Source organism: Oncorhynchus clarkii, chromosome 26 (assembly GCF_045791955.1).
Source record: "Oncorhynchus clarkii lewisi isolate Uvic-CL-2024 chromosome 26, UVic_Ocla_1.0, whole genome shotgun sequence".
NCBI classification, from domain to species: domain Eukaryota; kingdom Metazoa; phylum Chordata; class Actinopteri; order Salmoniformes; family Salmonidae; genus Oncorhynchus; species Oncorhynchus clarkii.
This window is the reverse complement of record NC_092172.1, coordinates 17,267,208-17,281,912: the sequence shown is the minus strand read 5'-3', so window position 1 is coordinate 17,281,912 and position 14,705 is coordinate 17,267,208. Positions and strand designations below refer to the sequence as shown.

Genomic DNA, 14,705 nt, shown 5'->3' with positions numbered 1-14,705 from the left:
CGCCATGTCAGCCGCCTGCTCAGTGGCCTGAAGATTAATAACGCGGACACTAATTACTGTCTCCTTTTAATTTCTTCATTTTAAATGTGTCTTTGTTGCAGTCATGCCTGTAGGCCTATATAAACCACTCTCTTCTTTTCCCATGCAGTGTGGAGCTGGTTTTTCATTTAATAAAAGTCAGGGTTATCCACCAAGGATACTGAGGAATGATGAGCCTCGATATAGAGTCGCTTTGGCGTGAGGCTTTGGTTATAATTTTCTTTATTTGAAATTAATTGATACAGAGTAATTACCTGAGAAATATGAGGTGAAGTGGAATATAGCCCTTTGTCGCTCAGGGCTCTAACATGGCCTGTAGATTAAAAAAGACAGGCAGAAAGGGGAGGGGAAAAGAGAGATCATATTCAGTTATTGTTAGCATATGCATTAAAAGTGAATGACTTGTAGCACTGGGGAGTTGAACCTGCTTCTCCATATTAATGGTTAAATTGCTGAGGGACTAGAGGCGAGTGAAGAGCAGAGGGACATGGGGAGAGAGAGAGCTTCAGTAATTTGGCCCTGTGAAGTGTGTAGTTGGAGGAGGGTTAGTGGGGAGGGGGTGAGGAGGAGACTGAATGGAGGGAGTTCCAGTACAGTAGATGGCTGTGAGTGTCCCTGAATGATCAGGCCATTGTGGGAAGGGATTGTGAGAGGGGTGGTTGTGGGTAGGAAGCGGCTGGGCCTGGGCCTAGGGCAGAGTGGTGGGTATCAGGCTGTAGGGCCAAATGGCCTGGCTCCATTGCAGCCGAAACTGTGGCTTACGTTTTTACGACCGGAGGCTTCTGGGTTCCAAGGCAGGGCTGGGTCTGCAGACAGGATATTGCCAGTCGGTAGAAGGGGAGGAGCTGTTGACCACATGCATCCTTTTCCCAGGCCATACTGATGGTCAAGCTTCTCCAGCCAGTTGTGAGAGAAGAGGGCACCACCAGGCCTAACATCCCAGACCCAGACACCCGCCACAGGAAATCATTCTCTCCCCCTTTCTTCTTCCTCTCCTCTCCATCCTGTTAGCTCCATCCTGTTAGCTCCATCCTGTTAGCTCCATCCTGTTAGCTCCAACTCGTGTAATATCCCTTCCCAAGGATGTAGAGACAGATCAATGACACAATAGCAGCTATGATTGCATTCCTTGAAGATTTCAATGGCAGAAGACCTGTTGTGTTAATTCAGCCTGGCTTGTGTCGGTCACTCACTTCAGCTGCCATCTTTTTCCCCCCTTGAAAGCACAACAAGGCTGTGATTGCTCCAGAGACCAGGCTGTGTGCTGACAGCCTCCTCGCTGCAGCCTGAGTAATGCAGCCCAGCCCAGGGAGGTGAGACAAGGTGCCAAAGTCCAATTCACTTACGGGACTCGACAGCACAAAAGCCCCTGGTTTACGGAAAAGGCCCATGAATTAATAATCACCTAATTGACTCTTAAGGGTTCTTTCCCTCCTGCTATACCTTTTGTGCTCTCAGATGAAAGTCCACTCTGTGTATCTGTCAGAGTTGGTTTGGGCTGGATGTGAGGCGGGTGTGTAATGAGCGGAGAGGAGAGGTCAGGGTCACACACAGGGTCCTCTCAGTCAGAGAGGTCACTGGGGAGGCCCCACAGTGATCCACATGTATGGATGAGGCCATAAAGATGAACCCAGCCCCTCTGATGACAAACTGATTCACACCCTATCACAGGTGAGCTACACAGACAGTTCCAGGACAAGGTCACAAAGGGACTCCATATATGAAAGCACAGAATGTCCTCCAATGGTAATTTGACAAAGAGAGATTTGAATATTAAAGAACTTGACATCCTTGATTGCCATTTTATGCGGCATATTAAACTTCAAATTGCCTCCCAAGGGCAGGCCAAAAGAAGTGGGACTTTAGAGAGCAATATAGTTCACCTTACTGTACGCTTTCCCTCCAACTGAACCCAATGCCTTTCATAGCCAGAATGTGGCTGTGTGCTGAGCCCAGTGCACATGAATTACAGTGTGGATCCTGGAGGAGGCAGAGCCCATGTTCTGCTCCTAGTCCCTGTTAATGGATCTGGTCGGTCCCGATGCTTGGCCACGTTCTTACCAGCCCAACCATGCCACGCTCAGACCTCACACGCTGCTAAAATCCCCTCACCCTCTGTTTTTATCAGCCTCCTTTTCGTTCCGGTATGTTCCCAGGCTCGCACTGTGTTGGTCTCTCTTTTTTTCTCTTCACTCGACAACAAAAACAGGATACGGTAGCTGGACTTTAGTCACAGGGCTGGTGGCAGGAGTGGGCGGTTTGGATTCTTAGGAGAGAGCGATTGATCAGATTTATGGACTCCTAACAGGCCGTGACGAGGTAAGGCTGTACCCTGAACAAGCCTTCCCACCCCGCTCTCTGACTCTCTCTCTCTCTCTCTCTCACACACACACACACACACACACACACACACACACACACACACTGTACATGTACACCCACATGCATTATACACTGGTAGACCCAGGCAGCTGCTGGTTATTGTTACAGGGTTTCTTGTGTATTATTTAATATATGTATTAAGTGTGTTGGCCTCGGGACTCCATAGCCCATGCATTATGTTGTCCATTACTCTGGCCTGATTGATCATATCAGCCTCATTGAAGACTGTTGTCCAGTAACGCTGCAGGCTTCAGCTGCTTCCCCTTCTCCAGCTGTTTGCCCTGTACTGAAGGCCTGGCCACATATGAGCATTTATGGTCTTTATATGTGAGGATTTCCACCCTGATACTGACCAGTTAGAGTCTGATAGCTGCTTAGCAAGGCAGCAAGGACCTGGTCTGGTAGGAGGGTTTACCTCACAGTCTTTTAACACGAGGGGGGGACTACCACCAGAGAGTGAGTGGGCCAGGAAAGAGAAATAGGGTGAGAGGAGGAGTGAGGACAGGGGGCAGTGAGTGAAGAGGCAGTGAAGTGTAGTGAAGTGGAGGAGGAAGTGGTGAGGACAGTTCATGACTGAGAGGTTAATATCAGGGAATGGGGAGGTGCCTTTGTTTAACATTTCCTTTGTTTATTGGTTGATGTGTTTAATGGGATTGTGTCTGACTGGACCTAATAGGGCCTCCCTGGCCAATCCCAGTGTCTCTGGGAGATCTAGCAGGCTGCTCTGACCAAAGCCAAGGCAGGGCCCCACTGGGTAATCAGCTCAGCTGCCCCCGGCCTGATTGGAGCTGACATTTTAATGTCTGGAGCAGGAGCGTGGTCAGCCCTGCTTAACCTGACCCCCCCTAACCCCACCTCGCCCCCTTCCCAATGCCCCCTGTTCTCAATTTGCCCTTCCAGGACTATACAAATCAGGCCAAATTTAACTCTTTATGGCCTTGTTAAGGGCCGGCAAGACACCTCCTTAAGTTTCACAGTGAATTCTTTCCGCTGGCGGCGGGGCACTGTGGTGCTCTGGCTCCCCCACGCCGGCTCCGTGTGGATTTAGCTCCTTTACGAGCGCCGGCTTAGCTGAGTATTTTTACTCAGCTGTGATTCTTTTCTATTTGCCGCTCCCATTTTGTTTGGCTTTATTTCTCTCTCTCTCTCTTGTCTACCCCCCTCCCTCTCTTTCTCTCCTTCTCTCTCTCTCTTTTGGGTTTCTTACAGGGAGTGCTCTCCTCTCTGGTTAGCTGAGCAGAAGCTTCTTGTTGTGGGGCCTGGCTCAGTGGAGACGGAGAGAGACAGGGAGCGGGATGGAGGGAGAAGCTGGCTGCAGTGTTAATGCTGCTGCAGGTTGAAATACGTTCAGCTGGCTAGTAGGGCAGAGCACACTGGAGCCTGCAGTGACAGTAGAGAGGGGGTATTCCTGCCTGAGATGGGCAGGTACCTGACAATTAGCCGCTATTTACATTTCAGCCCACTGTGTGTACCAAAGCATGGCTGTCTTGTACATCCTGTGGTGCATATGGATGCTAATCAGTAGGCTAATTCCCTATTGAATCCCCCTAAGGGTCTTTGAAAAAAGGTTTTGTTTCTCCTCAAAATTCCTGCTCTTTCTAAGAGCTGAATAGCGTGTTGTGGTTGTGAAGCCTGGTGCCCGTGTTGGTTTGTAAAGGGGGGAACCCATGGTTGGGCTGTGAGGCCCTGGGGTGTGAATGAGTCTCTCTATCCACTCTCTCTTTGTCACAGTCCACTTGGCCCGACCCACAAACCACTGGAGGAGGCTTAGCTGGTTACAGAAATTCCAATTAAGTCGAGAGTTGCACTGGCACTCACTTGCTGTGTAGGCACAAAGAGCAGGAGGATTTACCCAAGCGGGGTCAAGCTATAGGTCAGTGTTTCCAGCAGGATTTCAGAGGATATTGGGTCCACAACTTCTAAAGCTCTAACTGCCAAGCCAAATTGCACCTCTCCTTTCTCTGACTTCGTTCCTATTTCATTCCTGGCAGAGGAATCCAAGGACCTCACCTCTTCTTCCTCTGACATCGTTCCTATTTCATTCCTGGCAGAGGAATCCAAGGACCTCATCTCTCCTTCCTCTGACATCGTTCCTATTTCATTCCTGGCAGAGGAATCCAAGGACCTCACCCCTCTTTGGTAGCAATTTCAACAGAAATGTATTTTGATGAGGAGCAAGCTTATGTGGTCATTGGTCATGAGTGCTTTGAAAGCGAAAATCCAATTTCTTGCTCCCTTCTCAACCAGTCCACAGCCACCTCAGCAGTATATATGGCATTGCCTAGCATGACAGTCTGTTTTGGTAATTGTGTGAATTGGTGAAATTGAAATTACAGTTGGGAATTGATGAGGTTTACATCTCTTGATGAAAGTCTGGCAGTAGATTCACTCACTTAGAGTAGGCCCTCTTGCTAGCTAATTGGATGTACTGTCTCAATGGGGACCATTCTACCATTGTAGACAAAACAATCTGTGCTAATGTTATGCAACTATTTATAGATGGGGTTATTTCTATTGTAGCTGTGTAAATGGAACCATAGAAAAAGAGGTGTGAATGAATACACACCTCTCTGTTAGTCAGAGCTGGGTACCTGTATAAGAGCAGATGTAAAAGAGTACCTGAGAGAAACTCAGTAAAGAAAACGGTCACATTTGAAGTTGAACTGAGGACTGACCTCGTTACCTTACTGCTGGAGTGTGAGGAGATGTTTACCTCGTCTCAAGTTTGGCGAATCCCTCATCTCCAGCGCCACTTCAAATGGAAAATCTGAGAGAGAGAGAAACCTAAAGCTGCCCAATGTGACAAACTAATGTTTTGATTAGCCATATGTGGCGCTGTCTGGTGTCCTAACGATCCAGCATGGGGAGAGAGAGGCCGTCAAAGTACTGTGTGTTGCTGCATTGGCATGGGAGGAGAAGTATACAGACTGGTGGTTTGGACGGGGAGCTGTGGGTTGGCTGATCAACTGCTTTCCTGCCCAAGTCCCATTAAACGTGGTTATATCACATTGAAGAAAGACATTTCAAAGCCCTTTATGCACACTTATTGATTGACTTGTTCTCTGGTTGCCAAGTCTTCACCTTGCTTTGATGAGTCTGCTTCTCTTCTCTTCTCTTCTCTTCTCTGCCCTGTGTGTGTGTGTGTGTGTGTGTGTGTGTGTGTGTGTGTGTGTGTGTGTGTGTGTGTGTGTGTGTGTGTGTGTGTGTGTGTGTGCGTGCGTGCGTGCGCGTGCGTGTGCGTGCGTGTGCGTGCAGCAGGATCCAGCCAGTCAGAGAGGGACCAGACAGACTCCCCGAACCCCTCTAAGAGGCCCTCCTCACGGTCAGGGGCCACAGGGAGCCCCCTCTCCTCCAAGCGTCCCAGGACGGCTGAGAAGAGTGCTGCTGCGGAGCAGGTAACAGCCCACTCCTTCTGCTCTATCTTTAACACACAGCCTGCTGCCACTTCCAGAAGTTGGTTTCTTAAATTATAGAGGATGGTCATATTAAGACTCACTATTCTAACTATTTGAACTTGCCAATCAACTCAAGGTTATCCCCAATTACCATGCCCTCATTATAAGCAGTAAAACTTACACATTAATTGAGAAAAGGAATGTAAAGACGTAGCTACTTCTAAGCATTTTTCTTAAAGACATTTGAATAAAGACGGGCCTTTTTGCATTATGCATGATTTTTTTCAAATCTCCTTAAAATGAGTTTTGCTTTCCTGCTGCAGTTGCATTGCTAATTGTGCAAAAGGTGGAAAACCAATATAGTATTTGACAGATGAGAGAGCTTTGAAGTGTGTGCCAGGACTGCTGCTCTCCGTATTGCCTAGTGGTCCATGATCAGAGGGACCTGCCTGGTAGAGACACAGGGGGCAACACTCCTCCATTCATCCTCCCATTCCAGCTCCTCTCTCTCACAAAGCAGACCTACAGCTCTCCATCTCACCTCATTAACCTCCCTGTGCTCCTCTCTCCCCTCTCTCCTCCTCTCTCCTCCTCTCTCCCCCCTTTCCTCCTCTCCTCCAGATGTACCAATGTCCCTACTGCAAGTTCAGCAACACGGACCTGAACCGCCTGAGAATGCACGTGATGACGCAGCACTCTGTCCAGCCCATGTTCCGCTGCCCGCTCTGCCAGGACATGCTGAACAACAAGATCCATCTGCAGTTCCACCTCACACACCTCCACAGCGTGGCGCCCGACTGCGTGGAAAAGCTCATCGCCACGGTACGTTTGTGTGTTCGTGTGTGTTTGTGTGTGTGTCTGTGTGGACTGTGGATACAGTATGTGTAGGCACTGTATTCTTTAGAAATATTTAACCATGGCCCCTGCAATGCTGTTACATACCAATAGTCAGCTCAATTATAAACAGGGAATGCACATTCCCTCAAGCTAAACGAAACCATCCTAAAATATCAATGCCAAGCCTCCTGCACACATCCATCTCTGTAAAATAGGGTGAACACAACTGTTGTAATAATAATGAAATAATTGATTGCATTTATATAGCGCCTTTCCACCTACAGTAGGTGCTCAAAGAGCTTTACATAGTAGGGGGGAAAGTCACCTCTTCCACCCACTTTGGTGATGTACTGCAACCATTTAATACCAGAAGGCTCACCTCACATCAGCTATTGTACAAATACAAATATGGTGTTTTATAAGCTAAACAGCTGTAAATGGTTCTGAGATGTTCAAGGTAGTTCAGTCCCTAATCCTCTCGCTGGGTTTTCCTGCCCTTTCTTCTGTTGCATTGTGGTCTTTCTGTTTGTGAAGTTGCAGGTAGGCACCTGCCTCTGAGATGTGTACATTGATTACTGTTATCCGCCTAATCCATGGCCACTGGATTGCAATGGGGACTTCATGACATCTTTTTTTCAAGGGCCTTTTTAAACACACTGAATACGTTGAGAGGAAGGCAAAACACAGGATGTCATTGCTCTGCCACCTTTACCACATTTATATTTACCATTGTGTCTGTTTAGTCATCTATTTTCTCTGTGGGAAGTGATGAAGAGGCCATGGGAATACGCACAGCCTTTTTGTTTCTCTGTGTGTGTGAGCTTAGCGCATGTAGCCTATGTCTGTACACAAAGGGCCATGCAGGCAGGCTGGCTGGGCCCCATCAGGTCAAGGACCAACGGAGGCCTTAGCTGTGCCTCTTCTCTGCAGCCCAGAGATGACTGTTACTCCCCCTGCCTGCCTGCCTGCCTGGCTGTTTGTAATGGAGCATATCTCTCCAGTCTTCTCTCTTCCAAATTGATGACATTTGAAGCTTTATCAAAATACAAAGGAAACTGTTAATTGTGAAATGGCTCCAAGGCATCCCATTGACTCACTGCCAGTCCGGTATTATGGGGATCAGATGCTTTAGCCATATTCTAAGGTGCCGTTGTCTAATGTGCCTATGGTCAATGAGCCCTTTTTTTGGTCTCATTGTTATCGTAGTCAGTTGAGTGCGGTGGGGAGAGAGAGACAGATAAGTCTGTTGTTTGCTAGATCTTACCTCCCAGCACATTGATATTCTCTCAGTGTCTGTGATCACCTCAGTGCTGTTCTAAACAAAGGCTTTTATAAACAATATATTCAAGTTATTGTGACAAAGATTCATTTAAATGTAATTAATACTTTTTTCCTTTAATGAAATGCAAGTTCAGGCAGTGGAAATATTATTATTCACTATTTCTTTAATCTCACGTGAATAATGAATGCACCAATTTCACAAAGAGACAATAGAGACTGTGTGTCTGTACAATCACTCCTAGCGTTTCCCATACATATCCACACATAGCGGTACAAAAAACGTAAAGACTAAAGCATGAATATACATTCTGTTAGATATAGTTAGATATATAGAGTTAGATATATAGATATATAGTTAGATATAGACTCACACAAATGTAATATCAGTATTTACAACATGGACTCTGTCTACCTCTGCTACATTACCCCAGCAAAAGAGCTCATTTTGTTTTAATCATCATCAAAAGGAAATATGGTTTTATTTGCTCTCCTTTGATTTCCTGTAAATTACTGTGCAAATGTTGACGTTTGTTCTCACCTGTGGAACAGAATTGCTTGCTGGACAATCATTCAGGAGAACGGTGCTTTGCCTAGCTGCCTAGCCATCTTTCTGGCCCAGCTAGAAAGCAAATGGCGAACACTTTAGTATGGAAGGCAGAAGTATTTATCTTTTATAGAGATAATAATGCACCTAGCCCCTACAAAGACTCAGGAGAGAACCATAGGTAATATAATGCACATTAAAACAGCACCTTTTTTATTTCTACTGGTGGATATAGATGGAACGGTACTCTACTGGGGGATATAGATGGAACGGTACTCTACTGGGGGATATAGATGGAACGGTACTCTACTGGTGGATATAGATGGAACGGTACTCTACTGGGGGATATAGATGGAACGGTACTCTACTGGGGGATATAGATGGAACAGTACTCTACTGGGGGATATAGATGGAACGGTACTCTACTGGGGGATATAGATGGAACGGTACTCTACTGGTGGATATAGATGGAACAGTACTCTACTGGTGGATATAGATGGAACGGTACTCTACTGGTGGATATAGATGGAACGGTACTCTATTTTGTTCACATGTGTAGCAGACGAGCCTAATGAATTCTGAAATAGAAGACTTTTATTTCATGCATAAAGATGCACACACTCTCTCAACCTTCATTTTTATCCACCATGTGCTCTCTTTCTCTCTCTCTCTCTCTATCTCTCTCTCTCTCTCTCTCTCTCTCTCTCTCTCTCTCTCTCTCTCTCTGTCTCTCTCTCTCTCTCTCTCTCTCTTTCTCTCTCTCTCTCTCTCTCTCTCTCCTGCAGCCCTATCCTTCCATTACCCCTCCCTCCGTCTCTCGCTCCCTCTCTCTTCCTCTCTCTCCTCACTTTCCTCTCTCATTCTATGTCTCATTTTCTGTCTGTCTAAGATAGGGGTAATGAAAATAATTGTGCTTCATTAATTCTGAGTCTGGCTAGATGATAGCCATTTTGAACTATGTTTGCCAATTAGGCGGTCCAAATTAAAAGTGACCTTGGGATACTCTCTGCTCTTGCCTCTCGTCGTCTAATGAAGCAGTTGTCTAGAAACAGTCCACTTTGTAATGTAAATCGCTGCTGTGTTTTGTATTTGTGGTATTCTCCATGCTGGTTGCATTAATTTGCCACTCTCTGTTTGGAGGAGAGAGAGAAGGGAGAAGAAAACAGAAAGGAAGGAAAATGTCTGAACATTTTCCAGTGAATTTCTGATGAGACTAATCGCACAGTGATGGACTAGAGAATGTTTACTGTTCCACTTAACCCCGGGGCCCTATGAAAACCCACTGTTGCTTGAGGAGGACTCTGCCTTGTGTAGGACCCCGGGGCCCTATGAAAACCCGCTGTTGCTTGAGGAGGACTCAGCCTTGTGTAGGACTAGAGTGGGCCTGTTTGGAGCTGTGTGCCATGCTTTGTTCACAGACATGTCCTCATTGTCACTATTTGCTGGACACACTGCCAGTTGCAGACTGACAGAGAGTGTGTTCCTTTTAGAAGCACAGGCCAGACCAAAGGCTAAAATACACTAATATAGACAGGGGCATTTGATTATTTTATGTTTCAGATGACTAGGTGAATCCATTATGCCTTTATATATCACTCCTGGTGACTTAAGGTTAAATATATGTTGATAAGATTTGACTGATTCTTTTTGAAGAATATGAATATCATGTTAGATAGTAAAGGTCAAAACAGCTATTTGAATTACATTATTCCTTTTCATTTTGTATAGCCTCGTTTGATGTTATCACCCACACATACACATTTAAGTAAAGAGGCAAAGCCAGGATGACCATTGTGGGGTGATAGGAGAGAAGAAGGGTAGTTCATTGCAGTAAGGAGAACCTGAAATGGTAGAGCATTAATAGAGGCACGGAGAGGGGTGGGGAGAGACTGTGGGGAGTAGGGAGAAGGGTGGGGAGAGACTGTGGGGAGTAGGGAGAAGGGTGGGGAGAGACTGTGGGGACTAGGGAGAAGGGTAGGGAGAGACTGTGGGGAGTAGGAAGAAGGGTGGGGATAGACTGTGGGGAGTAGGGAGAAGGGTGGGGAGAGACTGTGGGGAGTAGGGAGAGGGTTGGGGAGAGACTGTGGGGAGTAGGGAGAGGGGTAGGGAGAGACTGTGGGGAGTAGGGAGAAGGGTGGGGAGAGACTGTGGGGAGTAGGGAGAAGGGTGGGGAGAGTGTGGGGAGTAGGGAGAAGGGTGGGGAGAGACTGTGGGGAGTAGGGAGGGGGTTGGGGAGAGACTGTGGGGAGTAGGGAGAGGGCTGGGGAGAGACTGTGGGGAGTAGGGAGAGGGGTGGGGAGAGACTGTGGGGAGTAGGGAGAAGGGTGGGGAGAGACTGTGGGGAGTAGGGAGAAGGGTGGGGAGAGACTGTGGGGAGTAGGGAGAGGGTTGGGGAGAGACTGTGGGGAGTAGGGAGAAGGGTAGGGAGAGACTGTGGGGAGTAGTGAGAAGGGTGGGGAGAGACTGTGGGGAGTAGGGAGAAGGGTGGGGAGAGTGGGGAGTAGGGAGAGGGTTGCGGAGAGACTGTGGGGAGTAGGGAGAGGGGTGGGGAGAGACTGTGGGGAGTAGGGAGAAGGGTGGGGAGTAGGGAGAAGGGTGGGGAGAGACTGTGGGGAGTAGGGAGAGGGTTGGGGAGAGACTGTGGGGAGTAGGGAGAAGGGTAGGGAGAGACTGTGGGGAGTAGGGAGAAGGGTGGGGAGAGACTGTGGGGAGTAGGGAGAAGGGTGGGGAGAGTGTGGGGAGTAGGGAGAGGGTTGGGGAGAGACTGTGGGGATTAGGGAGAGGGGTGGGGAGTAGGGAGAAGGGTGGGGAGTAGGGAGAAGGGTGGGGAGAGTGTGGGGAGTAGGGAGAAGGGTGGGGAGAGACTGTGGGGAGTAGGGAGAAGGGTGGGGAGAGACTGTGGGGAGTAGGGAGAGGGTTGGGGAGAGACTGTGGGGAGTAGGGAGTAGGGTGGGGAGAGACTGTGGGGAGTAGGGAGAGGGTTGGGGAGAGACTGTGGGGAGTAGGGAGAAGGGTAGGGAGAGACTGTGGGGAGTAGGGAGAAGGGTGGGGAGAGACTGTGGGGAGTAGGGAGAAGGGTGGGGAGAGTGTGGGGAGTAGGGAGAGGGTTGGGGAGAGACTGTGGGGAGTAGGGAGAGGGGTGGGGAGAGACTGTGGGGAGTAGGGAGAAGGGTGGGGAGTAGGGAGAAGGGTGGGGAGAGACTGTGGGGAGTAGGTAGAAGGGTGGGGAGAGACTGTGGGGAGTAGGGAGAAGGGTGGGGAGTAGGGAGAAGGGTGGGGAGAGACTGTGGGGAGTAGGGAGAAGGGTGGGGAGAGACTGTGGGGAGTAGGGAGAGGGTTGGGGAGAGACTGTGGGAGTAGGGAGAGGGGTGGGGTGGGTTGGGTTAGGTTGGGGTACTGTGAATTGAAATGCGGCGTGGGGAGTGAGGATGATTATTCTATTTGGGGAGTTAATTGAAGGAAGGTGACGCAGACAGTGCCTCAACTCCCGACCTCTTCCAATCTCAATTACCGATTATTGTTAAATAGGACCCGCTTAATGAGTGCATTTGATGAATTGTTGTATTTCTTTAAGGGGAAAGAGGGGCTATGAGGGGGAGATATGGGAGAGGAAGAGTGGTGGTGGTAGATAATACGGAGGGAGGTGGCTGTCATTCACCCATGATTGACTTCAACCTTTTGAGAGCAAAGAAAACCTGGCCGCTTCTCTGCACATTTTTAATCAATATTCATTGCTCCTTGAAATGTTCTAATTAAAATGGTAGAAACAAATGAAACCATTGTATAGTGGAAAAATGCATAGCATTCCTCCTGAAACATCATTTTGTTGCATATTTGTTCATACATCTTTATTGAACCTGTTCATGTTTGGATTTATCCATAGTAGCTCTAATTTTGTATTCTTAATGCACCTGAAATAACTCTAACGTAACTGACATTAAACCACTATATTGTGACGTATGCGTTTCTTTATTTCACCTTTATTTAACCAGGTAGGCTAGTTGAGAACAAGTTCTCATTTGCAACTGCGACCTGGCCAAGATAAAGCATAGCAGTGTGAACAGACAACACAGAGTTACACATGGAGTAAACAATTAACAAGTCAATAACACAGTAGAAAAAAAGAGTCTATATACATTGTGTGCAAAAGGCATGAGGAGGTAGGCGAATAATTACAATTTTGCAGATTAACACTGGAGTGATAAATGATCAGATGGTCATGTACAGGTAGAGATATTGGTGTGCAAAAGAGCAGAAAAGTAAATAAATAAAAACAGTATGGGGATGAGGTAGGTAAAATTGGGTGGGCTATTTACCGATAGACTATGTACAGCTGCAGCGAACGGTTAGCTGCTCAGATAGCAGATGTTTGAAGTTGGTGAGGGAGATAAAAGTCTCCAACTTCAGCGATTTTTGCAATTCGTTCCAGTCACAGGCAGCAGAGAACTGGAACGAAAGGCGGCCAAATGAGGTAATGGCTTTAGGGATGATCAGTGAGATACACCTGCTGGAGCGCGTGCTACGGGTGGGTGTTGCCATCGTGACCAGTGAACTGAGATAAGGCGGAGCTTTACCTAGTATGGAGTTGTAGATGACCTGGAGCCAGTGGGTCTGGCGATGAATATGTAGCGAGGGCCAGCCGACTAGAGCATACAGGTCGCAGTGGTGGGTGGTATAAGGTGGTTTAGTAACAAAACGGATGGCACTGTGATAAACTGCATCCAGTTTGCTGAGTAGAGTGTTGGAAGCTATTTTGTAGATGACATCGCCGAAGTCGAGGATCGGTAGGATAGTCCGTTTTACTAGGGTAAGTTTGGCGGCGTGAGTGAAGGAGGCTTTGTTGCGGAATAGAATGCCGACTCTAGATTTTATTTTAGATTGGAGATGGTTGATATGAGTCTGGAAGGAGAGTTTACAGTCTAGCCAGACACCTAGGTACTTATAGATGTCCACATATTCTAGGTCGGAACCATCCAGGGTGGTGATGCTAGTCGGGCGTGCGGGTGCAGGCAGCGAATGGTTGAAAAGCATGCATTTGGTTTTACTAGCGTTTAAGAGCAGTTGGAGGCCACGGAAGGAGTGTTGTATGGCAATGAAGCTCTTTTGGAGGTTAGATAGCACAGTGTCCAAGGACGGGCCGGAAGTGTACAGAATGGTGTCGTCTGCGTAGAGGTGGAACAGGGAATCGCCCGCAGCAAGAGCAACATCATTGATATATACAGAGAAAGGAGTCGGCCTGAGAATTGAACCCTGTGGCACCCCCATAGAGACTGCCAGAGGACCGGACAGCATGCCCTCCGATTTGACACACTGAACTCTGTCTGCAAAGTAGTTGGTGAACCAGGCAAGGCAGTCATCAGAAAAACCGAGGCTACTGAGTCTGCCGATAAGAATATGGTGATTGACAGAGTCGAAAGCCTTGGCAAGGTCGATGAAGACGGCTGCACAGTACTGTCTTTTATCGATGGCGGTAATGATATCGTTTAGTACCTTGAGCGTGGCTGAGGTGCACCCGTGACCGGCTCGGAAACCAGATTGCACAGCGGAGCAGGTACGGTGGGATTCGACCAAGGGTTGGAAGGCGTAGAATATTTCCCCCAACTGATAGTGCTTATATTACCAAGGGTTGGAAGGCGTAGAATATTTCCCCAAACTGATAGTGCTTATATTACCCAGAATGCCTCTTTTCTGTTCTGGTCCTTATCATTGGAATGGGATGCGCTTTTTTCATGGAATAATTATTTAATTTGGTGGCCTAATAAGCTTTTCAGTTGGCCAAGGTAGGCTTTTCAGGCCGTCTCACTAATTGGCTGCAGCAGAACTTTCCATTCGAATGACAAAACACCAGCAGTGATCAAAGTACAAATTCCAGGGATGGCAAATAAAGTCAAAAGTAATATGATTATTTGTGCATGTGTGTGTGAGTGCATGTGAGAGAGTGCAGTTTTAAATGGAAAGAATATATAACAACACAATATTTTTGTGAGCTTACAGAAACTCAGTTGTATAATAGGACCACACAGTAACTAACATGGGACGTGTCTTGTGTTTGATTTTCCAGGTGACGGCATCAGAGGTTCTGCCAGAAAGCATGTTCATACCAGTACCAGGCCCAGATAGAGAGGCACAAAGCAGCACCCCACAGGCCACGGCTAACTCCAGCTCTGAAGATATCAAGAAACAAGCCGGTCAGTATAGCTCTATGTTTTTATCTATGCTTTAATTGT

At 47.5% G+C, this 14,705-nt stretch overlaps 1 protein-coding gene across 4 annotated transcripts in view; it reads left to right on the top strand.

Annotated features, from left to right (window-relative positions):
- The window catches only part of LOC139385255 (zinc finger homeobox protein 3-like), a 181,327-nt gene that overhangs the window by 152,836 nt on the left and 13,786 nt on the right, over positions 1 to 14,705 (top strand). For 2 of the 4 annotated variants that reach the window (XM_071130417.1, XM_071130415.1), the window contains 3 exons: positions 5,680 to 5,816; positions 6,438 to 6,638; positions 14,540 to 14,666. In XM_071130417.1, the coding sequence (XP_070986518.1) occupies positions 5,680 to 5,816; positions 6,438 to 6,638; positions 14,540 to 14,666 (465 nt within the window). Of the gene's footprint in view, positions 1 to 5,676; positions 5,817 to 6,437; positions 6,639 to 14,539; positions 14,667 to 14,705 lie in introns of all 4 variants that reach the window. The other 2 variants (XM_071130416.1, XM_071130414.1) reach the window with 1 other exon arrangement.